The 26,927-nt window shown below is 45.9% G+C and overlaps 1 protein-coding gene across 2 annotated transcripts in view; it reads left to right on the plus strand.

The window, feature by feature from the left end:
- Positions 1 to 26,927, plus strand: part of TOP1 (DNA topoisomerase I) — an 85,776-nt gene that overhangs the window by 36,969 nt on the left and 21,880 nt on the right. Inside the window, exons 4-11 of one of the 2 annotated variants that reach the window (XM_037044063.1) lie at positions 4,903 to 5,026; positions 6,078 to 6,133; positions 8,729 to 8,824; positions 9,795 to 9,870; positions 13,030 to 13,136; positions 21,490 to 21,605; positions 25,334 to 25,455; positions 26,225 to 26,347. In XM_037044063.1, coding sequence (XP_036899958.1) covers positions 4,903 to 5,026; positions 6,078 to 6,133; positions 8,729 to 8,824; positions 9,795 to 9,870; positions 13,030 to 13,136; positions 21,490 to 21,605; positions 25,334 to 25,455; positions 26,225 to 26,347 — 820 coding nt within the window. Of the gene's footprint in view, positions 1 to 4,902; positions 5,027 to 6,077; positions 6,134 to 8,728; positions 8,825 to 9,794; positions 9,871 to 13,029; positions 13,137 to 21,489; positions 21,606 to 24,974; positions 25,130 to 25,333; positions 25,456 to 26,224; positions 26,348 to 26,927 lie in introns of those variants that run through there. The other variant, XM_037044064.1, reaches the window with a different exon arrangement.

The raw sequence follows: 26,927 nt of genomic DNA on the forward strand, positions 1-26,927 counted from the left end.
CTGCGGGGCGGGGGCGGGGAGCTGTTGTCTTGGAGCCACCAGGTAGGAGGGGTGAGTCTGTTCCCTTAGCCCCAGTGGCAAAGGCCTAGTCTCCGAAGACGGAGAGGCTCCTTCTGCCTTCAGCAGTGCTTCTTTCCGCTTTGGGAGATCGTAACCCAGTGGTCCACTGTGGGGCCAGGCGGCATAAGTTTAAATCCTGCTTATCCCTCATCAGATGTGTCTCTTTAGGCCAGTTATTTAACCTTGCCTACCACGTCTCAATTTGCACATCTATAAAATGGAGATGCTACAACTTACCTCAGTTTTGTTATGGGGATCAAATTGCTTAGAAGAGTGCCAGGCACTTGCTGGTATTCAGGTATCTGTTAAACACTTTTGTTGGTGGGTGGCGGAGAAGCTGTTTCTGTGTGTTTTCTTTAACAGATTTAAATGGTTTCCCATAGCCAACATCCTACTTCCAGAGTATCGGACACAGACTTTTTTGGTTTGGTCTGGTTTTCCAAAGGGGTAGCAAACGCCGTCACTGGGCAGAAGGAAGAGACTGTGTCCTCCTGGCGTCTCCCTGCTTCCTTCTTTTTGCCTGAGTGCCTTAGAGGAGCCTCAGCCAAACTTGTCCGCTCGGCTCCAGCAAGGGTCACAGACCAGAGGTTTCACCGTCATCACTTTAAAAATAGTGTCGGTTACTTCTTTCCATGTGGAATTTAGCTAATTGAAGCATAGGACAGGCATGAACACTGGAGAGGTGACTTTGACTCTGTCATTTGTTCTCTTTGGCATTGACTTCTGCATTCCCGACTGCTGGTGCGGTGGATCTCTTCCCAGACAGACGTGAGCCCTGAGTCCCAAAGAGTCGGCGTGTGTGTGTAGCCACTAATTGGGTGTTTGCTCCCTTGGATTGCTGATGATGAAATTCCTTTTCCATCCAAAAGTGTGACCATTACAGAGGTTCTGGAACTGTCTGTGTTTCACCCCTTAATGTATCCCAGACTAAACTCATTCTTAAAATCTATTTGTTCCTCACATCTTTTTGTTCCTCATATCATCCGTTTTAAGCCTTTCTTCCAGTTTCTTTGTCTTAGCCCTGCTGAAGTTTTTCCAATGTCTCACTCACCTGTTCTACAGCCTCTGAGCTGGCCAGTATTTGTAGCCTTCTGTGGTATTTAAAGCACTGTTTGTAGCTTTGATGTCTTGTATGAAAAAGTAGTGGGATTAGAATATAGACAACTGTAACTGACCTCTCTTAAAACAGGCAGTCAGCACACGCCACACCTTCTGCACTGGTCACACCTTCCATCATCTCCCAGTGGGCAAGGTGCTGCTATTAAAGCCACCATAAAAGCCAAACTAGTTTTAAACATTTTGGAAAAAGAAGTACATGTTAGGAAACGGTGTATGTGATGAGTCAGCCTAACTGATCCCAGGTTCGCTCCATTTGTACCACCGGTCAAATCCTGCATCAGATTTCCATGGCACAGCCTTAGGTGTGCATCTGTACCACAGGACTCCGTCCCCAGATGCGCTTGCCCTTTGCCGGCACTTCTGCCCGTGCAGGGGTTACGGATGAGGGGTAGGGCTCCAGCCCTCTCTCCTCTCTATTTCTCGAGGCAGGGACAGACGCAGCACCTGGCAAGTAGTAGGATGTTTGCGTTGTGTTGTGTTCAGAGGCCTAACAGGGCTCCTCACACTCGAATTTCTACAGTCCCCAATGGAATGCCTGGTGCACCACGAGATGTCCTTACTCTGAATCATCTGCGCTCGCTTAATATAGAAGGGGAAGCCTGCTCTCATATCTGAAAGTTGGGTGAGCATTCCCTTTGGAAGGGCGAGTTGGTAGTTTCATCTCATTCTGTTCTTTGTGACCTACAAAGGGGTCACCACTCTAGCAGGAACTTTGAATTTCCTGAATAGATTTCCCTCTGGTTAGTAGGCAGAGGAAGTACCTTTGACTTTTTTCACTTATCTGGGGTGGCCTGGGTTCTGTCTCATTCATTACTTTGTCGTTGACCTCTTTCTCCTTATCTCTGTTCCGTGTGATAATGAGCAACAGAGCTCAAAACTGCAGGGAGCTGGGTGTTACACCTACACATTGCCCTCTGTGATTGCCAGAAGGCCAGAAAGCCAGTTTTGTAGTGAAATAGACTAATGTTGTGAGAATTGCCTTCATTGAGAAAGAGGACAAGGGGGGAAGGTGGAACGTGGAGGGGGATAGAGTTTTTCTCAGCGTAGATTGCCGAATCAGCCGTTTGTAGCTTTGTGGGAAGACAAAGTGAGGAGCCGTGATCCCAGAGGTTTTGTCATTTCAGTTACCCAAGATCTCTGTTCTAGAAAGTTTCTATTTGATGGTAAAATGAAGTTTTCACCTTAACGTTCAGTCTCAAGAGTGGCCATGCATTTGTCTCTAACTCGAGTCTACCTTAAGTCGCAGGTACTGATTTCATGGAGTTGTACAGGGATTGATTCAGTGGGAGATGATTTGAACTTGGAGATGGAAGTGCTGAGTGTAAATCTTAACTTTGCTTGTCTCTAACATAACTTTAAGATGGAACCACTGGCTTTTCTGTGTCTAAGTCAGTCTAAGGGGACCACACTCTCTGCTTAGAAATGCTTTTTTCCTCTTTCTTGGGAGGAGTATATTCATTCATCAATATTATGGGTATAATTGTTCCCTTTTTTGCCTTGAGGCAAAAACTTGTGTAAAAAATCAATATTTCTTATAGTTACTGTTAAAAACCAACTAAAGCTTACAATGCTTGTATAATAGAATAGTGATATTAGCATACATTTTGCTGGTGGTATCAACACCATGTGTGAGCTCTTGAAGGATCAGTTGCAATCTTGGCAACTTTGCTGTTTTACTTGTCATTCTAAAGCTGGGGTGTTAAGCAATTGAGATCCATTTTTGTACAAAGTGAAGGATAAACTTTTTGGTAAAACACTGCATTTTGGAAAAAACCTTAGGCGAACACATTGCATAGAGTGACGGCATACTGATGCTGAGAGTATAAGCATGGTGGGAACACTCGATCGCACATGCCTCCAGCTAGGGCTGAAGCTGGGCTCAGCCCCCATGGGTTCAGAAGAAAACTTTGTCCATGTAGAACTTGTTACTTCAGTGCGTAGTGCCCCTAAATAACCCAGCGAGGGAAGAGTATATAACAAGGGCAAATGGACATTTTCCCCACAGATCAGTCCCTAGATCTTCCCTCACCTACAGTCCTGTTTCTTCTAGTCCCCATAGTCTCTGGCTAGATTTCAGAGCGTCTGCCGTTCCCCACCCCCGGATTCAGTTGGGGCTCCCTTCGTGTGTGCGCAGAGATGTCTGTGAGGGCGGATGCGCTCCTGATCCGGGGTCTGCCTCGCACCTGACCGGTTGCTCCTTTATGTTTTTGGCCTTCAGTGCAGCCAAGTTTAGCCAGATCTTTCTTGGACAAACTTCATGGGATGGACATGGGTCAGTGAGCTCATTGCTGATGAAATCGTATTTTTTGTGGGCTGAAGGTGTGAAATGTGACAGGTAGTAAGTACAGTCTGTGGTGGGAAAGGCAAGAACTGATGCTACCCGTGGGCCTGACTGTCCGTCCCTGTCAGGTGTTTTGTGTCTGGGATGAGCTCCTCCCCGCCCCGCCCCAATTCCAAGCACTCGCGTTCAAGCTTCCTTTTGTTGCCTTGTGGGATGTACTGGTGAAGTGTGCAGGGTCCCCACAGGGGCTGCCGGACACACTCACCAAAACAGTCATGCGGTGTTCTGCACCTTCAGGACATGTGACATGCAATCTTTGCGTATTGCCTCTTTAGTCTTTGTCCACATGCACGTTTTTATGTAGTTGCAGTCATGTTATACATGTATGCATTGTTCTGTACAGTTTTGTATAAGGGACTGGAGTGTCCGCAGAGTTTGGTATCTCTGCTGGGGGCGGGGGGTGTTCCTGGAACCAGTCCCCTCAGATGCAGAGGGACAACTGTACTCCCTTTTTTTTCGTTTGTCACAAGCATTTTCCGTGTATATTTATAGGACTTATAAATTATAGCATATTAGTTACCTAATATTTAATACATCACAGTTTCTTCCTCTGTTACTAACTTGTATCTAGTTTTTCGGTGGTTTCTTTTTGTTTGCCTCTTGGCATGGGAAGCATCAGAGGGAACATCTTTGTGTAATGTTATTTCCCAAAGAGAAATACCCAGGGGCTAGATGTCAGGGTGTGAACATTTTAATGGCTCTTGCTTTGAATATCGGATTTTGTTTTCCAGAGGAACAGTGCCTTTTTACAGGATGACCAGTGTGTCCACAAACCCTTTTAAAAGCAATGCTTTTGTAAACACTTAGCACAGCACATGACATGCCTTTGCTTTTAGATGGGTCTGTGAGCTCCGTCTAGCAGTAGCTCACTTTCCCCAGTAAAATCTAGCCAGAAACATCTACGGTGTTGGGCTGCTCGCTGCGCCAGAGCCCTGGCTGGGCCGGCTACACGGATGATCTGTCTCAGGTCTGGCACAGAGCTACCAGATACATTTTCGGTAAATTGCCTTTACCCCGCTCATCAGATGTGAGTGCTCACGGTGATGTTTCCATTATCGTTTTTTGCTGGCAGAATGTTGTAGAAGTTCAGTAGAGCCCGCTCCATATTCTTATACTTAAAAAAAATGTCCTGGTTTGTTTAGAATGACTGTGTTTTTCTCTACTTGGTTCCTTTGTTCCTTTGAAAAAATAAGAACATCCAAAGGGATAAAGACCAGTGTAGGCAAAAGCCTCCGCCTGAACCTTCTGTCAGGACTGTTTGTTTAAAGCGTTGTAAGTTTCCACAGTTCCTGTTATCTTAGCGGATCTTGTGAGTTGATCTTGTGAATTGAACCCGTGTGGTCCCTAGTCTGGCCTAACCCTGTGTGTTTTACTCTTCACAGTGAACATAAAGATTCTGAGAAGAAACACAAAGAGAAGGAGAAAACCAAACACAAAGATGGAAGTTCAGAAAAACATAAAGACAAACATAAAGACAGAGACAAGGAGAAACGGAAGGAGGAAAAGGTACAGAACTTCCAGTGGGGCAGACCTCTCCCTCGGTTTACCTTTTAATGCAAGTACGAAAGCCCCTTCATTGCAGAGTAGACCCCCGGGCCGTTGAAGGGAAAGGTCTCTGTCGGGACGCCCCAGAGTCAGCCGTAGTTTAAACTGTGAAAACCAGAGCCCTCTGCCGCTGTATTTCCAGTATCGTGTCTGTTCATAATTTCCTATGGCGGATGGATAGGTTGAGGGTGATGTGTTTCTGAAGTGTCTGTTTTCCTTCATGAGGAAAACAAATGCTGTTTTAGGGGAAAGGCTGGACCCTGTTGGATCTCTGCGAAATGAAGGTTCTTCTTGAGGGAGCGACCCACGGTCCCAGCACGACCAGTACAGCCACCTCGGAGTGGCTGGCGCCTCTGGCTGCGAACGAGTCGTGCTGGGCACACGCTTTGAAAAAAACTGTTTTCATTTTTAGGTTTTGGAAAAAGTAGCATTTGTACTTGGTGAACTCAGACAATACAAAATAGGGAATATAGTGAGAAATGCGTCTCCTTTTTGTCCCTGCAGCCACCGACTGTTTTCGGCATTCTCTCAGAGACACTCACTGTAGACACGTCTGTGTGTGTCCCCATCCCTTTGTGCGTTTGTGTGACGGCAGCCAGTCTGCCGAGGTAGAACGTGGGCAGTTGGAGGAGAGGGCTGGGAATGCACTTTCACAGGAAGTTGGCCATTTCCCTCCGTTCTGTTTGGCTGTGCTTTCCTCCCTGCCCTGCCAAGGGCAGGTCCTTGGGAGGTGGAGTGTGTTTACTGAGGGAGAGGGACCTGCGTGATTTAAAGGTAAAAAGCTCCCATTTTAGGGAAACTTTTCTCAGTGAATTGGAAAATTCACTCCCAAGAATTGTAAAAACAAGTCTTGGAAAAATAGGAAAACCGCCAACTCACCTGCTCAACAAGGAGAGTCAGTCTGTGATCAGAATGCCCCAAGAGTGGAGGCCAAATACCATCAAATGAGAGAGGCGTCTTCAGACGCAGTCCTTTCAAGGTGCTAATCAGTTATTGCTGTTTCGCCTTTCAGATTAGAGCCTCTGGGGATGCGAAGATAAAGAAGGAGAAGGAGAACGGCTTCTCAAGGTGAGCGCCCGAGCCACCCCCCCCCCCCCGCCGGCCCCGCCCCGAATGCTTCTCTCCACCAGTGCCCAGCAGGCCAGCTGCCCCGGCTGTGCTGTTGCCGAGCGCACCCAAGGTCCACTGCCCTGGTGGCCTCTGGGCTTCCAGGGAAGTTGGCAGGGAGAGGACGTGCCTGAGCAGTTCTGCGGCACCGGCAGTGAGACTGACCAGCAGGTTTCCGGGAGTTACTGTGGGAGGGGGAGGCAGACAGTGAGAAATTCTTTTAAATTGAGATTTAATTTATATACCATAAAATTCACCCTTTTAAAGTGTATGGTTTGGCTTTCAGTGGATTCACCAGGTTGTGCATCCTCCCCACTACCGCACTGATTGGAGAACATTTTCATTGCCCCAGGAAGGAGCTCCGTACTCAGTGGTAATTGTTAGTAATATTCTGAGGCCCAAGTACGGACTCCCTGTATGATCTGCATTTTAGGGAAGGGTGTAGGTTTGAGTAGAAATGTGTCTCTTTTCTGGAAGGAAAGGAAAATATGCACAGCTTTCCTGTGCTGTCTTTGCTGTCACAATTCTGTTTTCCTCATCAGCCTCAACTTTTCACAGTAAGCCCACGAGTCCCCTCTAGTTTCAAAGACCCAGAAGTTTATGGTCATGTATTCTCACTCGCCTCCACCGAATGACAGAATGGATTTACTAGGAGCTGTTGGAATTGTTTGCGTTACTGACTAGGACAAAGTGTTTGACAGTTTTGCTGCCTTGAAACTTTGAGCTTTCAGTTTCGTTGGAGAACAGTTTTGAAAGCTGTGCCATACCCACCAGGTCCCTGAGACTAGGAGAAGCGGGAGCCCTCTTCAGGCCTGTTTTGTAATAACTGTTCTGGGAATGCCGAGTGATAAAATCCACTGGAAGCTGCCCTCGACAGTCTGGCTTCTTCGATAAAGTACTGAGCATGGGGGGGCTGCTTTTTGCCAAGAGACTGACTGCTGGGATTTTTATTAAACTGAGTCATTAATAGACTCTTTGGACGTGGTGTAGTCCTGGGTTCAGTTTCAGACTTTCTGGGTTAGAGCATTCGGAACGCACCTTCAAGGCGGTGTCTCTACATTCACTTTGCTGGGCTGCCTGTCAGCTCGCGTGTGTGTGTCGTCGCAGAGAATCCAGGTGCTTCTCTGGGTGGGACCCAGTGTTCGGTCAGTTGTTTAGGGCACCTTCAGGCCCAGTAAGCCTTACACTTGTTTTCACTCCTGCAGCGAGGGCAGGATCTAGCATTTGCTGGGTAGGTGAATGGCGGTGTTCCTTTCTTCCTGGCTTTGGGGATTTTGTACCCTTGAGTCTGTGTTACTCATATTTATGGTTGTGGCGGGGACAGCTTTAGAGGCTGGCGTTTGGGGAGTGTGCAGAAATAAGGAAGAAAAGCTGATTTCCGTAACTGTTTCAGTTCTGTCGCAAGCAAGGTGATCCAGCATGCCTGAGGGGGTGGGGTGGCATTGTCTGCCTTTACAACCATGGGGCTCTCTGGACTTCCTTCGAAGCTGAGTCTGCAGGCTTCTCCCTAAGCTAGTTAGCTCTGTACATGCTCCTGGCCATCAGCAGTGGGGGTCTGATGAGATGTGCCAAACCAGGGAACATCCCAAGGCTGTGGTGATGGTTGATCCTATGGTTCTTTCACTTCTTCCTTCCTCTTTTTGGTTCAAGGTAGTTGTCTAACAGAATTATCTTGTTTTTATCCTCACCCGAGGATATCTTTACTGATTTGAGGTGGGGTGGGGGGAGAAAAAAGCATCGATGGGAGAGAGAAGCAGATCGGTGGCCTTCTGTATGCACCCTGACCTGGGACTGAACCTGCAGTTTAGGCATGTGCCCTGAGCAGGATTGAACCCTGGTATTGTAACCTTTTGGTATATGGAGTGATGCTCAAGCTGCCTGGCCTGGGCTAAGAGAATCATCTTTAAGGCAAGGCACTCTTCTGTGTGTGAAGTAAATAAACCTAAGGAGGACATTGACCAAAGACTAGATGTGGCTTAGAATGAACTGGACCTGCCCAGAGCCTCTCGTTGAGCACGTGCCCTTCTGCTGTAGTGCAGCTGGGTTATCTTGTAGTGAAGGTCATTTTCGCTTAGACTCTTAAGGTGCCAAGTTTGGGAAATAAATCTTTATTCCTTTCCTTGTAAAACCTGAATTTTAGCTTTTGATGCACTAGAATAATCAGTTTGGATCATTTCTGGGGTCAGATACATAGTATATCCCTCGTGTGACGTAAGGAAACAGTTCAATTTAAATTTGTTCCTGTTGTCGTTTGGGTTGTGCTGGCAAAGGCAGCCAAGACGTGGTGGAAAAGAACACTGCCTTAGAGTAAAGAGTCCCAATTCCGAACCTCGACGTGCCTGTTCATCTGCAAAGTGAGGGCGATGCTGCCTGCCTCCCAGGGTTAGAGTGAGAACTGAGTGAGAGAAAGTGCTCGTGGAAAACCTCTGTGATGAGCGCGGGCAAATGTGCGCTGTTGTCCCTCTGGCAGCCGCTTCTCAGTGAGGTGCTTACGCTCCTTGGGCTGCTTGGTGTAGATGGCCCAGCACTCACTAACTCACACTTTTTTCTTTTTAGTCCACTACGAATTAAAGATGAACCTGAAGAGGATGGCTATTTTGCTTCTCCTAAAGAAGATATAAAACCATTAAAGAGGCCTCGAGATGAGGATGAGTGAGTCTTTCTTACTGTGACTTTGAAAACGGACAGGAGTTGCTTAAATGTGATGTTGTGTCCCTGCGATCCACAGAACAACGGCGCTGACTTTCTCTTGTTTGGGATTTGTGACTAATGGACTGGGCGACTTGATTTCTCTTTGAATTATGAGAAGTAGGGTTTGCTAAGCAAATAAGTAGTGTACCTGAGGCTTAAATGGAGACTTTATATTTCCGTTTTTGTTATTAAAAGGTAATGGATCTTAGTAGGAATTTCACATTAAGCAGAATTCACAAAGACTATTTAAATTAGCTAAGTTACTTTAAGTATATCATCACTTTCAACAGATAAGTTTTCACTGTTAAAGCAATTTCTCCTAGGATCTGTGCCTGTCAGGGCATTCTAATTGAAGTTTCACTTCATAGAAGATGTAATAAAATTGTTCTTAATTAAAACAGTTATTTGAGGTTTGCATGTACCTCTTTCTCAGATTCAGTCAGCAAGGTGAAACTCTTACTATTTTCCATCTTGTATAGCTTATTACAAAGGATTCATGGTAGAAAGTGGTGGGCGGAGAGGGAGCAGGAATGTACTTGGTGAACTCGCTGTGTTCATTCAAAATTCATACAGAATTTCTTTCCTCCCCCTTGGATCCAGCCATTACTTGTGGCAGCCGTTGTCACACCGTAGGTTCCCAGGTGTCCGTCTTCCAGTGGTGTCCTTCACGTACATGCCCCTCCATTCCACGCCCCCCCAGGCCTGCGTGCAGTGCAGAGTGCTTGGTTTTGTTCTCTGCAGGACGGGAGTGATTGGGCTTTGGTCCGGCCTTCTTTCTCTGTGCCGCTCTTGACTAGAATGCTCAGCCTAGGAAGATAGCAGCCATGCCCACCTCAGAAGCCTCCAGGAGGAGTTAGGGGGTCCTAATCCTGTCGGTGAGAACTGCTGAGTCACAGTTGTGTTAACTGCATCTTCATGTTCCCCTTTCTAGTGCTGATTATAAACCTAAGAAAATTAAAACAGAAGATATCAAGAAAGAGAAGAAACGAAAACTAGAGGAAGAAGAGGTTAGTAAAGAGACTTAGGCCCTTTGGGGCTTGAGTTTGGAATAGGAAGTTTTCCATAAAACGACTGTGAAGGCGAATGGGTTTAGGGATTCAGTTGGTCTGCTGGAGGAGAAAAACCCGCACAAGGGTGCAGTGGCGGTGGTGCTGTTCGTGTGACGGTCCCTCTGAGGCTTCTGGGTGTCTCTGCCTGTGGCTATGCTGCCAAATGAGGCTCTTAGAGAAGCTCCGCCCTCTTCATACATGCGGAGGACATGTCAACAAGAAATCGTATTTGCCTTACAATTCCAGAAGAGGAGTGGTTTCTGTGCTCTCATGTCTAACAAAGCTTGCTCATCCCTCACTTTGGGTAACCCTTCTTTCTTAACACCCGTTACTGGGTGCCGTTACTGGGTGCCGCTGGGACTCAGGGTGAAATCCAAGCTCTAGCCCAGCTCCACCCCGTCTGGCCCCACATCTCTTGCCTCTCTTCACCTTGTGCCTTTTCTAACCTGCTTCGTTCTAGTCACACTGACCTCCTGTGTTTCTTCTCTACACGGCGCTTCTGTGCTTTGGAGCTCTCTGTAGCGCACACTGCGCGCACACTGCTCCGTGTCAGGAGCATGCGCTCTCCTCTCTTCTCCCGATTTATAAGCCTTCCTTAGAAATCTCAGTTCAATCCGAGTACTTTCTTCAGGCTTCTGTTTGATATTTTTGGTAGATTGAACATATAATACTAGGGTTCCTCCTTTTGACACTTTCTATTTCTTATGCTGGAGACTTGTTAGCAAATAATTCAAGTAAGACATGTTAGAAATTCACAGGGGTCTCAATCCTGCGCTCTCCTAAGAGAAGAAGGGGGTTGAGTGATTCTTAAGTTGAGTGCTGCACTTGAGGTTAGCCACGGCCTTGGGCAAAGGGGATTCACAAGCGTGAAGGAAATAGCTGGAGGTCCCAGCAGTAGAGACAGTGATAGTGAGGGGCAGTGAGTCTTAGAGTGCAATCTGTCAGAGCATGAGAATAATAGTAATGATTAAAATGCAATGTACTAGCTGCTTACTGTGTGCCAGGCACTATTCTTAACACTTTACCATTTCATTTAATCCATAGATCAACCCTTAGATACAAATAATTGCTACTTTATCTCCATTCTATAGATGCAGAATCAGTATAGAGAGGTCAAGTCATTTGTGTCATGTCACGAAGCTACTAAGTGGTGAAGCCCAGCTTTGATCCATGAGCCAGCGTAATGGCTACTGTTGCCCTGCCTCCTAGGGGGCTTTGCCAACCCTTCAGCTCCACAAGGGGAGAGGGGTGTGTCTTTAATGAATCATGAAAATTAATGGGTAGGTGAGCCATCGAGAGAGGATTGGGTCCTGGATTTAGAGAATTACTGTTTTTCTGACACACTGCTCTTGGCAGAAGTTGGAGTTGGTAGTGCAGGGCTGAGTGGTGATTACGGTAGTCAGTCACTCTACTGTCATGTAGATCATCAGACTAGTCAATAAAGGAGCGCAGAACTTAGCTCTCCGCGTGTTCTAGATCGCCTTTGTGCCTCTGTTGCGTTTAGTATAGTACTACCTTTCCTGGGTCTTGGAAGAGGTTAGTCGTAACTGTTAGGCCATTTTGAAAAAAGAACAGTTGACTACCATTTTTTAAATTATTCTGTTTAGCCCCTCTCTCTACAGGGGGAGGAAAAAAGTTCAGGCTAAAAGACTGAATTAACACAGTGTTAATTGTGGCAAGGACCCCAGGTGGCGGGTTCAGTCATTAAACCTCACAGGCTAGCTATGTTGTTTTCATTTCTGGGAATTGTTCTGCAGTCTCTCAGTGACTGATTATTCCATTTTAAGGCTTGAAAGTGTACAGTGTAGCCAGTAGTTTCCTGATGGGACCATCTGCAGGCCTGCTCGGAAGCTATTCAGAGAATGTCTTAACTGAGAAACATCTCCCTTTCCTGTGGCATGTTTCAGCCTGAGTGGTAAACGTCCTCAAATCCGCGTGACCCTGCAGCGCTTTCTGCTCACAAACACACTTGGACACTTGTATCCTCCATTCCTGTTTTTAAATATGTGCGATACTCTGGTCTTTCCTCTCTCTCCTACCCCCAAGGTCGTTTGCTTAACGATCCCGAGTTTAACTTAATTGCCATCCTGTCAATTTGCTGGGGAGTGCTCGTCTTATTCCAGTCATTCCCATGAGTCACAGTCTTTTATTTTTCTGGTAAACTTGGGCTTACATCATGGTCAGCATCAGCGATGGGACTTTGAGGAAGTAACAAATCCTCTGGTTCAGAGTTTCCTCGAACTGCAAGGGGTCAACCAAACTGTCTGTACATTTCTTTCAAGCTCTGCTATTCTGTAACTGATTTTGATGTAATTCAAAACCACCTTTCATAGCTATCTAAAACTTGTTGAATAAAGACTGAAGTTTTCTTGAGTTGTTAGGACAGAGGACAATATCTTTGAAAGAGTTCCAGCTCTCTTGAGAGGGACCCCCACCTGTTGAAGAACGCATTTTTGCCCAGACGCATATGTTTTGAGGTTTTTCTCTTGTACTGGTGAATTGGTCTTGTTTATGTTTGATGATCTCTTTCTGTGCCGTTGTTTCAGCTCACCTAGGGTTGGAGCTGCAAAGAAACACCCCCACGAGGAGCAGCAGTCACTCTGGGGCCTCCCCAGTACTTGCTCACTGTTTGGTGACAGTGCGCAAACAACAGCAATAGAAAGGCCCCCCAGACCCGGTCAGGGATCTCCTTTCACATTCTGTAGTAGCATCTACTGGAAAGCCTCGCCCACCCAGTGTTTGCTGGTGTTGGGAGAGGTTGGAGATGCGTAGATTTACAAAGAAGTGAGGCCGGCCCACCGGGCTCCTCTGCACAGTGGCAGGGCTTTCCCAGGCCCGAGGTTAACACAAGCGCCGTTTCCCAGGTGCTTCTTCTGCAGGGGGAGTGTTCCAGCTACTTTCTTGAGTAATTATTTGTCAGGGAGTTTGGGGAACTGCTGCTCTAGAGAAAAGCACAATACATTTTTACTCATCTGTCGAATAGGGAAGGTCGGACCTGAGAATGCCTCTAGTTCTGCCGCTGTGTGATTCCAGGTGCCCTTCTATCGGGCCCCAGAACCACTTGTAGAAGGGCAACTAGTCCTTATTTAAGTGCTTTCTCCCCGTGTTTCTTTGTAGGATGGTAAATTGAAAAAACCCAAGAATAAAGATAAAGATAAAAAAGTTCCTGAGCCAGATAGCAAGAAAAAGAAGCCGAAGAAAGAAGAGGAGCAGAAGTGGAAATGGTAACGACATCTCAGCACTGGGTTAAAGTGTCAGCTCTTTGATGCCTGGGCCTAATGAAGCAGTGATGTTGAGTCACTACAATGAGTGCCCTGGTATTTGGTGGGGGGGAGTACTTAAAGGAACCTGTCTAGAATGACATTTTGAAGTAAGTTTCCCGGGTCCTAGTGAAAGCATTAACTAGCTCTTAACTTATTGGATCTTGAAACTAGGCCCCAGCCTATGGAACAGAGTGAACTGGAGGAGTCGAACTGTGTGTATGCAGGAGTTTATCAGGGGAAGAACACTGCATTCAAAGTGATAGGGATTATCTTAAATAAGGTGGATTATTCCATAAGTAATGCTTGGAAAACTGCCTATTTAAAAAAATCCTCCCCAAGAAAAACTCGGCAAATATTTTTTTAAAAGATTTTATTTATCTTTAGAAGGGAAGGGAAGGAGAAAAGGAGAGAAATATCCATGTATGGTTGCCTTTCATGTGTCCCCTGCTGGGAACTGGCCTGCAACCCAGGCATGTGCCCTGACTGGGAATCGAACCGCAATTGTGTGGTTCATAGTTCCACGCTCAATCCACTGAGCTACACCGGCCAGGGCAGCAAATATTTTTATGAGTGTAGAATATCAAAGTCCCTTTGAAGCACGGCATCCATATAACCAGAGCCATAAGTAAGAGATTCATACATTTGATACATCAAAGTTAAATCTTCTGTATGGCAAGCAAACGCATGCCATTTCAAAAACATCTCAAGGGAAAGTACTTGCAGTACACAAGGCTGAGATTCCTAATACGAAAAAAAGGTCTTTTAAAACAAATATGAAAGGAATGATACGACAGAAAAGTGAGGAGCAGACAACTCATTAAAGAAAACAAACTGTTAGTAAACAGCTTAAAATATGGTCAACCTCATAAGTAACAAAGCCTCAAAGAAAAATAATAAATGATAAACCTGTTTGTTTAATGTCTCAGACTGAGAAAAATTAGTATCGAAATCTGGGGTTGTGATTGTGAGGAGATAAGCTGGTTGTATGAAGGCTGTTTAGCAATAATAGAGGATACTTTTGCAAAGTGTGTTTAGGTAGGAAATTTTATTTTCTGCTTAATAAATTTTGACATTTAGAATTTTGAAATAAACATGCATTTTTGTAATGCTGATTTTACTTAAAACTATATTACTTAACTACTACACCAGTAGTACATGATTTGTATTTATGTTGAGAAATTCAAAGGGTCGGTCCAAAAGTGTAAGGGCTAGAAAGAAATGAGTTTTCCTTCCCTCCTGTTCCGTTTTTCCTTTCCCACTTCGTGGCAACCGCTGTTTGTAGTTTGGCAGTGCTGGCTCTGTGGATTTGGTCATTGAGAAAAACAGTCTCCCCAGCACCAGAGGCAAGGGGGCCGGGCCGTGACCAGGGAGGCGACTGAGAGGGGCCGAGCTGCAGCAGCAGCGGAGCGGCCATGGGACCGGCGTTGCTGGTGTGAGTGTGCAGGGGTGAAAGGAGTGCGAGGCGAAATCACAGCGCCAAGGACCCTGGGCCTTTCCAGAGACCAGAGTCAGGGGACGAAAGATGTACTTTTCCTTTCTTCATTTCATTTTTTTCTTTGTAACTAATAGAAGTTTTTCAGTGATGGAGCATTGAAAGGCTTTTAGGACCTTTAATAAAATGATTTTTCTTTTTTTTTTCTTTGATAAAATGAAGTGATCGTGTAAATCAGGGGTTATTATTGGCACTTGTGAGAATGGTTAGTAATTCATCAGTCTATTGTCTCTCTGGGTTCTATGGTGGGAGCTCATTGTTTTGTTGTTTTAACTGATTTTAGAGAGAGGAAGATTGATTTGTTGTTCCCCTTACTTAACGTAGTCATTGGTTGCTTCTTGTCTGTACCTGACACACCTTGGTGTGTCAGGATGGCGCTCTGACCAGCTGAGCTGCCCCTACACCAGGGTTTGTGTTTTTGAATGAACAAGTTCATTTCCTCGTCATCACCAGCCCCTTGCTGGCTTCCCCTTCCTTTGGAGCCTTGGCTCTTGCTGGTCCTGAAGTCGTCTTTTTCCTGGCTGGGCTGTGCATGTGTGGGGGACAGTGGGGGGAGGGCATTAGGCACTCTAGAAGGGTCTAATAGCCCAGTTTGCTTCTGTGATTGAAGTCCTTATTGGTGTTGCCACACAGTAATTCTGAGAGACCGGCCTCTGTCGTGGTTGTTGCTGTTGCTTGTGTTTTGTCTGAGTGGGCCTGGTCAGTCTTCAATTGAAGGTGGTTGGTTTGGGGGTCAGCAGTCTTTGCTGTAGCCTCCATTGCACGCTTCCCTCCAATCTGATCATTAAGCACAGTGCTCTGGGGTACAGTGTAAGTTGTAGAGGTAGGGAACAGGGATGACCAGCCTCCGAACTGAGAGCTTGCCCTTTCCTCCGTCACCATCGGATGCCTGTTGCACTCTGAAGTCAGCGGTCCGTCCCCAGTGACTGCCATTGACAGTGTAATCGGGACTTGAAGGGCAGATGCTCTCCTTGGTACTGTTCCTCTTGCTATTTCACTAAAAAAATGACACACTTTGCCAGCTAAGCCAATGTACAGATCTTTGCTCCCTCCTAGGGTCCACAGACTTGTTCATCCTGCCAAAAACAGACTTTGATTCCCTGCCTCCCTCTCTCTGGTGATTGTGGGGATGGGAAAATGCTCAGGATCCCTCTGGTTTCTTCCCCTGTCATGTGCTACACATAGAAACAGTGTGACAAGTGCTGGCTTGTCAGTATGCTCAGGCTCAGTCCCGCAAAAACCTCTGTAACCCAGATCCCCTATTTTGACTGGAACCTGGGGCAGCTGTTGAGGGTGCCCGTGGATCCTCCAGTAGAGTACACCTTTGTGTCGGGGCTGACCTGTTGGGACACAGGGGCTGTGCTTATTCTATATAGGTGACTCTTCACCGAAAGACCTTGAAAGTAGGCAGTTTGTTGCAGATGTTAGGGGTGACCTCATATGGAGTTTGGGGTCTTTTTTATAGCCAAGAGCTTCAAAGGATTATTATTTTTTAATATATTTTATTGATTATACCATTACAGTTGTTCTATTCCTCCCTTCATTCCCCTCCACCCTACACACCCCTCCCCCACCCTTCCCCCCTTTAGTTTATGCCCACGTGTCTCAAGTTCTTTAGATTCTATATTTCCCCTACTATTCTTGCCCTCCCCCCTATCTATTTTTTACCTACCATCTACGCTACTTATTTTAAATATCTTCTCCCCCCTTCTCCTCCTCCCACTCCCCTGTTGCTAACCCTCCATGTGATCTCCATTTCTATGGTTCTGCTCCTGATCTAGCTGTCCTCTTGGTTTGCTTTTGTTTTAGGTGTGGTTGTTAGTAACTGAGTTTGCTGTCCTTTCACTGTTCCTATTTTTATCTTCTTTTTCTTAGATAAGTCCCTTTAACATTTCATGTAATAAGGGCTTGGTGATGATGAACTCCGTGAATTTGATCTTATCTGAGAAGCACTTTATCTGCCCTTCCATTCTAAATGAAAGCTTTGCTGGGTAGAGCAGTCTTGGATGTAGGTCTTTGGATTTCATAACTTGGAATACTTCTTTCCAGCCCCTTCTTGCCTGTAAGGTCTCTTTTGAGAAATCTGCTGACAGTCTGATGGGAACTCCTTTGTAGGTGACTGTCCCTTTTTCTCTTGCTGCTTCTAGGATTCTCTCCTTCATTTCAATCTTGGCTAATGTAATTATGATGTGCCTTGGTGTGTTCCTTCTTGGGTCCAACTTCTTTGGGACTCTCTGAGCTTCCTGGATTTCCTGGAAGTCTATTTCCTTTGCCAGACTGGGGAAGTTCTCCTTTATTATTTGTTCAAATAAATTTTCCACTCATGGCTGTTTCTTTCCCCCCTTCTGGTACCCCTATAATCTGGATGTTGGAATGTTTAAACATGTCCTGGAGGTTCCTAATCCTCTCCTCATTTTTTTGAATTCTTGTAACTTTACTTTTTCCTCTTTGGTCATTTCTTTCTTCCTTCTGGTCCATCCCCTTGATTTGAGTCCCAGTTTCCTTTCAATCACTATTGGTTTCCTGTGCATTTCCGTTCATTTCAATTAGTTTAGCCTTCATATGTTCCTCTAATTTGTGACTATAATCAACCAGTTCTGTGAGCATCCTGATCACCAGTGTCTTGAATTGTGCATCTGAAAGTTTCACTGTTTCCTGGTCCCTTAGAGTTATGGGCTCTGGGGCTCTGAGTTCTTCTTGAGCCATAGTGTGGATTGTTTGTGCCTGTTACGTATGAGGAGCAGAGCCCTAGGTGTTCACCAGGACCGGTTGACCCAGTCGCTGGGTTGTGACGCTGTATGTGGGGGCGGGGCCAAAGGAAGGCAATGGCGAGCACCCTTTGCTTCCTCCCGCTGCCACTGTGGGCCACACGATTCATCCCACTGCTCGAGAGTGGGCTGTGCGATTTGACCCACTGCTCGAGAATGTGCCACCGCGGTCAGCCGCTGCTGGGTTCGTTGCTGGGGGCTGCGAGGTCTGTCTCACTTCTCACTCCCGCCGTCCCAAGCCCTCACTGGGTCCGCATGTGCTACCCCGATGCCTGGGCGCCTGGGGTTGGGAGATCCTTCCTGTCCGACCCTGCTCCACTGCTGGCTCCGCCCCTCTTACCCGTCCAGTAGAACGGTTTGTTGTTGTTGGACTTCCATATAGTTCAATTTTCTGTTCTTTGGCTGCATCTTTGTTCTCCAAACCTTTGTTGTATTCAAACTTGGTCGTGGGAGAAGGCACAGTGTTTCCACCTACGCCTCCATCTTGGCGGAAGTCTTCAAAGGATTATAACGTAGGGAGTTGGTGTTGAACGACCAGGACTCACAAATACAACCAGTAATGGTGATAAGACACGGAATATGATTGACACTCCTCACACCAGAGAAACTGTCCTCAAGTCCCCAGATCAGCTTCCAGAAAACCATAGTGTGTGACGTTTATTTCCAAAACTTCAAAAATTAAATGTGTGTTACAGTGTCCTGAGAGGCATCTGTTAACTGCAGGGGAATTTGACTTCAGAGAGCATGTGGATGCTTCCTGTCTTATACACACTTCCAGCATTTCCCCACCTTTCTTTATTCAAGCCCATTTTATTGTCACAGCTAATTTGAATCAGTAAGTCAGGCCAGCCATAGAGGTCATCTTGATGTCCACGTGTTTTCTTTAATTCTGTTGTGAACCACTGATGGGGCCTGAGAGGGCGACCATCTGGCAAAGACGCTTCTGCAGGGAGAGTTGCCGATCCAGGAATGTCGGTCTGTTGGAGGGTGTGTCCTGTTGAAACTGATTTGAAGAAGAGTAGACTTAGAAGTTTGAATGGGTTCCTATGTCCAGGCCTTTTTAAAATCATGTGCTTATTTAGAGGGGAAGGGAGGAAGAGTGAGAGAAAGAAACATCAGTGTGAGAATGGAGCATCAGTCGGTTGCCTTTCGTACGTGCCTCAACAGGTACCAAACCTACAACCAGGCATGTACGTATTCTGACCAGGAATTGAACTGGCAGCCTCTTATTTTGCTGGACGATGCCCAGCTAACTGAGCCACACTGGACAGGGCATGTGTACTGATCGTGGAGAGACGGGGGAGGAAGGAGAGAAAAACATCAAAGGGTTGCCTCTCGGTATGCACGCCGCTCGCACGCACCCCACTGCACAAGCCCCAACGGGGTTGAATCCGCAGCCCAGGCCTGTGCCCTGACCAGGAATCAGTGACCTTACAGTTTATGGGATGACACTGCGCCCAGCTGAGCCACAGGGCCTGCCTGCACCTGGGCCTTTTCGTGCCCACGTCCCGTGGGGGAGGTCCTGCCGGTTTCGTCTCTGTAAAGTGGTAGGGTGGTCACAGGGGTGTTCACGTTCTTTCTAGGACTGTATGAGTATCTTGACCTTGAGGTTTATTTTTCGAGTTATTTTTAATGGTGGTGAAATAACGTAGAAGTCATCATCTTAGCCATTTTAAGTGCTCGGTTAGGTGGTGGTACAAAGTGCATTCATGCTGCTGCCAGCCCTCACCACCGCCCCCACCGTCTCCACGGTGCTCCTCCTCTTCGTTCAGTAGCTCTTCCTCATCCAACCCTTCTCCCCGCCCCTTTCCACCGTTCTCCTTTCCGTCTCTCTCGAGTTGGGTTACCCTAGGGACTTTACGTAAGTGGAGTCCTACAGTATCTCCCCTTTGTGGCCCTTACTTCACTGAGCGTAACGTCTTCAGGGTTCGTCCATATTGTGCATGGGTCAGAATCTCCTTCCTTTATGAGGCTGAGTGATAGACCACGTCTTGTTCATCCATTCGTCTACCCCGGTCTGTACCTTTTGGTGGGGGTGAGTAGTGCTGCTGAGAGCAGTGGTGTGCGGTGTGGGTTTGAACGCCTGCTTTCAGTTCTTCTGGGGATCCTCCTCGTAACGAAACCTCTGGATCCCCGGCAAATCGTGTCTAACTCTGGCAGACCTGCCGTGCAGTTTGCCACGGCAGCTGCTCCCACTCACATGCCTGCCAACGGGGCACAGGAGTTGCAGTTCCCCGCATCCTGGCCAACACTGACTTCCGTCTGTTTCTGTTTCTAATAGTAGCCGTCGCGATGGGTGTGATTTATGTCTCCTAATTATAGGTGACGTTGAGCACTGTTCCAAATGTTCACTGGTCATTTGTGTATCTTTGGAGAAATGTCTGTTCCAGTGTCTCTGTCTCTGCCTATTTCTTAATTGGGTTATTTTTTTGTTTTGAGATTGTTATAAACTATCTTTATATATAGTCTGGATATTAACCCCTTATCAAAATACTTGCTTTGCAGATACTTCTGTCACTCCTTGGGCTGCTTTTCCCCCCTCTGTTGGTTAATGCAGCTTTAAATTTTGTAGTCTAGTTTCGTTTTTCTTGTCCCCTGTATTTTTGGTGTCACATCTAAGAAATCATTACTAAATCCAGTATTATAAAGCTTTTTTGCATTATGTTTTTTAAAAGAGAATTACATAATTTTAGCTTTTATATTTGGGTCTTTGATACATTTTGAGTTTATTTTTGTATACACTGTAAAATAAAAGGCCAACTTCATTCTTTTGCATATGAATATCCAGTTTTCAACAAACTCATTTGTTGGAAACACTGTCCTTTTTCATTGAATGATCTTGGCACCCTGTCAGAAATCATTTGACAATATGTATTGACTTCGATTCTTATAATATACTGTTATAGCACACAGTGGGGTACATGCTATTTTTATTTGGTGTTTCTGAACTTTGTTTAAAACATTGGAAGATAATGCGAGGTAATAGAGTGTGGGTAATTGGCATTTGGAATGATTCTGAAGAACCGTAGGACTTTCTGTTTTAAGGGAGAAATAGCGAAGATTGAAATCCGTGAAGTTTTAAGTCTCTCCAGGAGACCTGACTCTTAAGAACAGGCTGCTGGTGGTGGTGAGACAGTCTGTCTGATTCTAGAGAAAGACTGAGACACCAGCCAATGGCAGTGTGTGGTCCTTAATTAGATTTGAGTTTATGAAATATATTTTGGATATAATTGGAAAGTTTATAATATGGTCTGGGTATTAGAATGCTACCAGGAAGTTATTAATTTTGTTACATGTGATTATTTTATAGCTAAGTTAGAGGATATTTTTATAGAAATGTTTGTTGAAATATGTAAGGGTACAGTATTATAGCTGCAAGTTACTTTGATTCAGCAAAAAAAAAATAGGAAATTTAGTAAAATAATAACAGTTTTGTATACAGGTGATGATATATATGTTCTATACTATTTGTTTTTCTGTATTTGATGATTTTTAAAATAAAAAGCATTTTAAAAAGCTCTTTCTACTGAAATTTACATTCACTTACCATTGTCTGCTAGGTAGCTCTCAGTAACTCATAAATAAGCAGCCTGAACTCTACATAACCCAGCTGAACTGCTGCTTCCAGCCTTCGGCCCCGTTGTATACTTTCTCATGGGGCTGTTTCCCCCTGTGCCTCGGACTGGCGTCACTCCCAGGAGGCCTTTTCTTGTGTATCAGCAGCATAAATGTCCTGTGCTCCACTGTGGCTTGCTGTCCCACCACTGAGAAAATAGCTGTGCCCATCTCCACATCTCCACTTGTTGCTGGGCCCCTTGAATGACGACCTCTTGTGTGCAGCGTCTTCGAACTGGACTACTGAAATGTGGTTTTCTCCATTTCCATCTTATTTGCTGTGAAAGACACTGATTATTTTGATGCAGGCCTTGAATATGGGGCTGAGTCATTCTAAAGCATCAGTCAATTGAACAGATAATGATTTTGGCATCTAATAGGTGATAATCTATAATAGGTAAAGCAATCACTAAATGAGATTGTACCTTGTCTTCTAAAGGTGGGAAGAAGAGCGTTATCCTGAGGGCATCAAGTGGAAATTCCTAGAACATAAAGGTCCTGTATTTGCTCCACCATATGAACCTCTTCCAGAGAGTGTCAAGTTTTACTATGATGGTGAGTTGTTCCAAGGTTGTCCATTTCTTGGCCAAGAAGAGCGTCTGATTCTATTTTAGGAATAGAGAGTGAGGAAGGATCCTGTGCTGTATAATCCTTTTTGTTTATTTCATTTTGTTTTATTGTCATCATATGGTTTGGGGAAAGGGTCATTAGGTACTTACTTAACTATCAAAGGTCCATTTCATGCTGAAAAGGTGCCACAGAAAGGGGCTGCTAATGTACCTACGTGGTCTCAAAGTAGTTCCTCCGCATAACACAAAGCACTGAGGCCACAAGCTGAATGCTTTTATCTGAGCTTTATCTTTAAGGAGCTACTCTTTGTAAGAGTTATTAGAGATTCCTTACTTGGAACAACAGTGTTTTATTTTAGCAATATAATGCACATTTGACAAGCTGCTCATTGTTAGAAATAGTCCTAGTATTTGGTTGAGGATTGCCATCAGCCTCGAGGTAGGGCTAGTGGGTGTCCTGTCATTCACTCCACATAGCAGAACACTATGCCTTTGCTATACGTGCAGCCTAGTCTGATGAGCTGCTTTGAAGACTGACCTAATTCTCATAGAACCCTTAGAATTGTCCATTAACTTCTCTAGCTGTTTCTGTCCTTAGGGAAGGGGTTTGAGGGTGGTCTTTGACTCCCCTCTTGGCAGTGTAACAGTACGCAGACAGTAATGCTCAGCTGATTTCCTTCATTCCAAGATTTCTATCCAGAAGTAGCTGCACCATTATTCCTCAAACTCCTATGTGCTTAACCCCAGGCGAATCTGGGCTGATTTAATAGGTGTGGAGTGGTATTGGGTGCTTCTGAAACAACTGGTCTGCTGACCAGACTTTGAGAAATGTTCGGCAGGAGAAGAGCCAGAAGTATCAGGGTGAACACTCAGAGTTCTGATGCCCATCTATCCACTGGCAGTGGCCTCAGGGCCGTGCGTGTCTGTAGGTCAAGGTAGTGAGTTTGTACTGAAGGTTTGGGTCTTTCAAGTAGGTGACTTGGCAAACTGGAATTTGCTTTTTAAAACTGTGTTCATTCAAGGCCCAGCAGTGGTCAGTCTTGATTGATCCTTGATCTCAAGGTGTGTGCAGTCCAGCGGGACTGCAGAGCCTCAGTGACAAATGCCTGCACCAGATAGACATGCTGCCCTGTGTTCGCCATGGAGCACAGGCAGAGTTCTGTCCGCCCTCACAGTGGTCGTTCCTGGAGATTCTCAGGTGTGACTGGAAGCCAAAACGCACAGGAAAGATCGAGCCTAGGACCTTGAAGAAGACAGTCATAAAATATAGTTATTCTGTAGCCGTGGTCTAGGTTTACCGAGAGCTTTTAGAAGGGTCAGCTGGTAAAGCCTCACTTTGGAGATTCAGAGTGATTTGTGGGGAAACTAGATTCCCTAGTCTTTGGGTTTCTCTTCTGGGGATGGGGAGCCGTGGCCTGACCTGGTCGCCATGGTGCCTCCCCCCATTCTTGCCCAGTCCTCTGTCACAGGTAGGAGCTCCAGCTCCAGGGCTATAGTATTTTCTCATTCTTTTCTCTGGAATTGATTTCCTTTGATTAGTCAAGCTCCCACTCTGCAGTGAGTCAGGAAGTCGCATTTGTCTTACTGGTTCTTGTTGGGTAAGTCCTGCCTACTCTCCAGGGAAGAGAATTCTCAGACTCCTTTAGAAACCTGCCACGGAGGTGGGGCCTGGGCCGGCTGCAGCAGTGGCTTGCCTCTAAGAACCTCCAGTTTTCAGCTGTGACTTGGCAGTTTTCTTCTTTCTGAGCTCAGTCTTTTCCACAGAGCACCGCCATTGCCAGGAACCTCCGAGTCATCCTCCCACCACCTGCCGCCGGGAGCCCTCATTTCATCTTTCGATGGCTCATCTAAAACAGGAGGTGTCAAAATTGCTTCCTCTATGGGGACAGAGTTCAGTAGAATTGCCCAACGAGTCTCCCTTTAAAAGAAAATACCCAACAGACCTAAGAACAGTGTCACATTCTTTCTTGCCATTTATTTCGTTTCATTTATTTTCTTCTTGGTGATTTAATGGTTTTCTTTATATTGGAAGCATGTTACAACTTTTCCGGCAACTCTGGGTGGGGGAGATCTGCAGAAGTGCAGAAGACCCTTGAAAGCCAGCAGCTCATCCTCCTTCCCACTGCCTCTCCCAAAGGCTGGAGCTTGGGAGGTTGGGAGGGGGAGGCAGCGCCACCTGTTGGCCTTTTAAGTTACTTGGATGGCAAGCAGGTTGTGTGCACCACAGCGGTTTGAGTTTTGTGCTGCAATTCTCACCATCCCTACAGTCAGGGGTCATAACCTCCCAACCATGAGATGAGCTGTCTTCTGAGTTGATTTGTTTTTAGGTTTTATTTATTTTTAGAGAGAGGGGAAAAGGGAGGGGGAGAAACATCTATGTGTGAGAGATGCATCAATCAGTTGCCTCTCACACACTCTCGGCTGGGGGCCTGGACCACAACCCAAGCACGTGCCCTGGCTGGGAATTGAACTGGTGACCTTTGGGTTTGCAGGCTGGGACTCAGTCCAGTGAGCCACACCAGCTAGGGCTGTCCTCTGAGTTTTGAAATGACTGGGTTTCTAATTAAGTTTCCGTTTTCTATAATAAATGGGGAAATCCTTGGTGAATTAGTAGTACCTGTGTAATAACAAAGTAGTGGTATATTATTTAACCTGATTTTAATATAGCCAAATTATTTTGCCAAGGGTGGTATGGTAAAGTTGGATTTTCGAGAAATAGATGGAAGCAGGCCCTAAGAGGATTGTTAGAAGTGTTCTATTTGAAAAGTAGATTCAACTCCCAAGTACTTGCCCTTACTAACTACTTAAGGTACACACAGCCCCAAGGCCCCATTCAGATTCACTTAACGTGGTATAACATCAGGATTTCTTCAGAAGAGCTTTTACTAAACACGGGCACCATGCCAGGGACTCCGGGGACCCTCGTCCCTTGTGTTCCAGAGGAGCCCCGGTTCCCTGAGTGAGGCCGCCTCACGGTGCAGTGCGCCCCAACCCTCGTGTGCGCACCAGCTGGGGGCTCATTCAGATGCACTTGCTGATGCAGCAAGTCTGGGTGGGGCCTGAGAGTTTGTGTTTCTGACAAACTGAACTTCCACTTGATGTCGACGCTGTTGGCCTGTGAGCCATGCTCTGAGTAGCGAGGTTGCAGGGGAAGGTCTTACTTGAGACTTTTCATATGGGATATCTGGGCTTGCCTGCTGTGGATATATTTTTTTATTCATATTCCACCCACCTAACTTGAAAGAAGAAAGATGCCTATTTCTTTTCCCCACAATTCCTTTCTTCCACTCCCTGCCCTATCCTTTCCTCCCCTTCTTGAACAGAAGCTGCTTAGCTTAGCAGTGGCAGGAGTCCCTCTGAGGATTTGATTTTTAAAAACCAGTGAAGAGGTGTAAAGGACCCTGCTTCCTGAAAGGAAAAGGAAGAGTGACTGGGCCTCCCCAGGTCATCCCTGTCCTGAGCAGGCACCTGGGAGCAATTTACTGACATAGTCTCCAGAGAATGACCCAGGTAAATATCTGCGGAAGAGAAGGGACGTTTGTACAAGTTGGTGTAAATCCGAATACTGTCTGTTGTTGTTGCCGCGTGCCGCCAGGGCTTTACGCACCTTGGGCAGGTCAGCCAGCGTTGAAGCAGATTTCTCCAGAGCCCAGTGTTTGTACTCAGGACGTGAAGACTGTGCCTCATTTTCTTCGGAACCACTTTTTTTTCTAGGTAAAGTCATGAAGTTGAGCCCCAAAGCGGAGGAAGTAGCTACGTTCTTTGCAAAAATGCTCGACCATGAATATACTACTAAGGAGATATTTAGGAAAAATTTCTTTAAAGACTGGAGAAAGGTATAAGTATTAATCTTCTAGCACCTTGCAAAAATATTGATCAACTACTAAGTAGTAAACTCCTTAATTTTACAAGAAGTCCCTGTATGTAAAATTTGAGTTTATGAATTGTGTTATGTAAATCTTTTCCTGCTCGTTCACCATATTACATGGGGTTTCTGTCCAATGAGAATGCTTATGTTTTTTTCCTCCCACCTGTCATAGGCTGCAAGAGGGATTTTTATAGATTGGGCTAAGCAGAGAACCTCAGGTCCAGCTGAGCGAGGGGGAGCCTGTCCCTGCAGGGCGGTGCTCTGCTGCGCTGCGGCCGAGCAATGTCATGTGGCTGGAGCGTGTCGCCCCAGCCCCCTTGGTTCTTGCTTATTTGCTTTAGGCACTGGCCGTTCTCGAAACCACAAATCCTGTGTCTGCCTCGGTGGTTTTCAACAGTCTTGTTACTCTCATTCTGGGTCACGTAGGCTGAGCTGAAGTTTACATTCTGAATAGTTTGGGAAGTAAGATGTAGTAAATGAACAGAGAGAGGGAGAATGGGACGATTCCTCTCATTACTAAAATGAATGACATTTGTGCGTCTCTCCAGTTTTGCCATTCATGTGCCTGGGGGGTCGAGGATACAGGCCAAATATCTTTTTCCCCCCAAAACTCATTAATTTAGATGAACTTACCTATTAACACCTTTGACTAAAAAAAGGGTGCTTTGCTATAATTGCAAGGAAGCCTGAGGGCTTATTACTGTATTTACCTTACTCTTCTATTTCCTTTTGACCAGGAAATGACTAATGAGGAGAAGAATGCTATCACCAACCTCAGTAAATGTGATTTTACCCAGATGAGCCAGTATTTCAAAGCCCAGTCGGAAGCTCGGAAGCAGATGAGCAAGGAGGAGAAACTGGTACTATTTCTTAAGCCTCTGGAGGAGTTTGGAACGTTGATTAGTTCATCCAGTTTTCTTCTCGTTCTTACAAGACAGCTTTGACTTTCATACTCAACTCATGGTTCTGTTCTAAAGATTTAGGGTTCTCAAGCCAGTGGAGTCTAAATTTTCAGGGTTTTTATGTAGACTGAAAATTCTGAATAAGTGCTTTGTTAAATGTCTCAGTTTAAGAACTCTGGTGCTGCTGACCTAAAAACCAGACAGTCCAGTAATACAGTTTTAAGGATGGACAGATCTGCCCCACAGTAGCTCCCGGATGTTAGAGAGGTCTGACAGATGAGACTACAGATCCTGCACCTCCCTGTGGTTGGTCTGTTTACCAGGGAACCCAGCCACGCCCACTTACATCCATCCGTGTTTAGCCTCGACCAGCCTGTTTCCTGAAGGGTCTTTTCAGTATCTGGCTGGGATGTGATTTTCTACTGGAGCATCAGGAGCCTGCCTTTGTTACAAAGTTGTATGGGAACAGAGGCACCTCTGCTCGTGTGTTGTCTGCAGGTGCGCTCACGTGACAGGGTTGAGTAGCCGCACCAGCGAC

Source organism: Sturnira hondurensis, unplaced genomic scaffold (assembly GCF_014824575.4).
Source record: "Sturnira hondurensis isolate 20B ecotype Veracruz unplaced genomic scaffold, ASM1482457v3 Scaffold0004136, whole genome shotgun sequence".
NCBI classification, from domain to species: Eukaryota; Metazoa; Chordata; class Mammalia; order Chiroptera; family Phyllostomidae; genus Sturnira; species Sturnira hondurensis.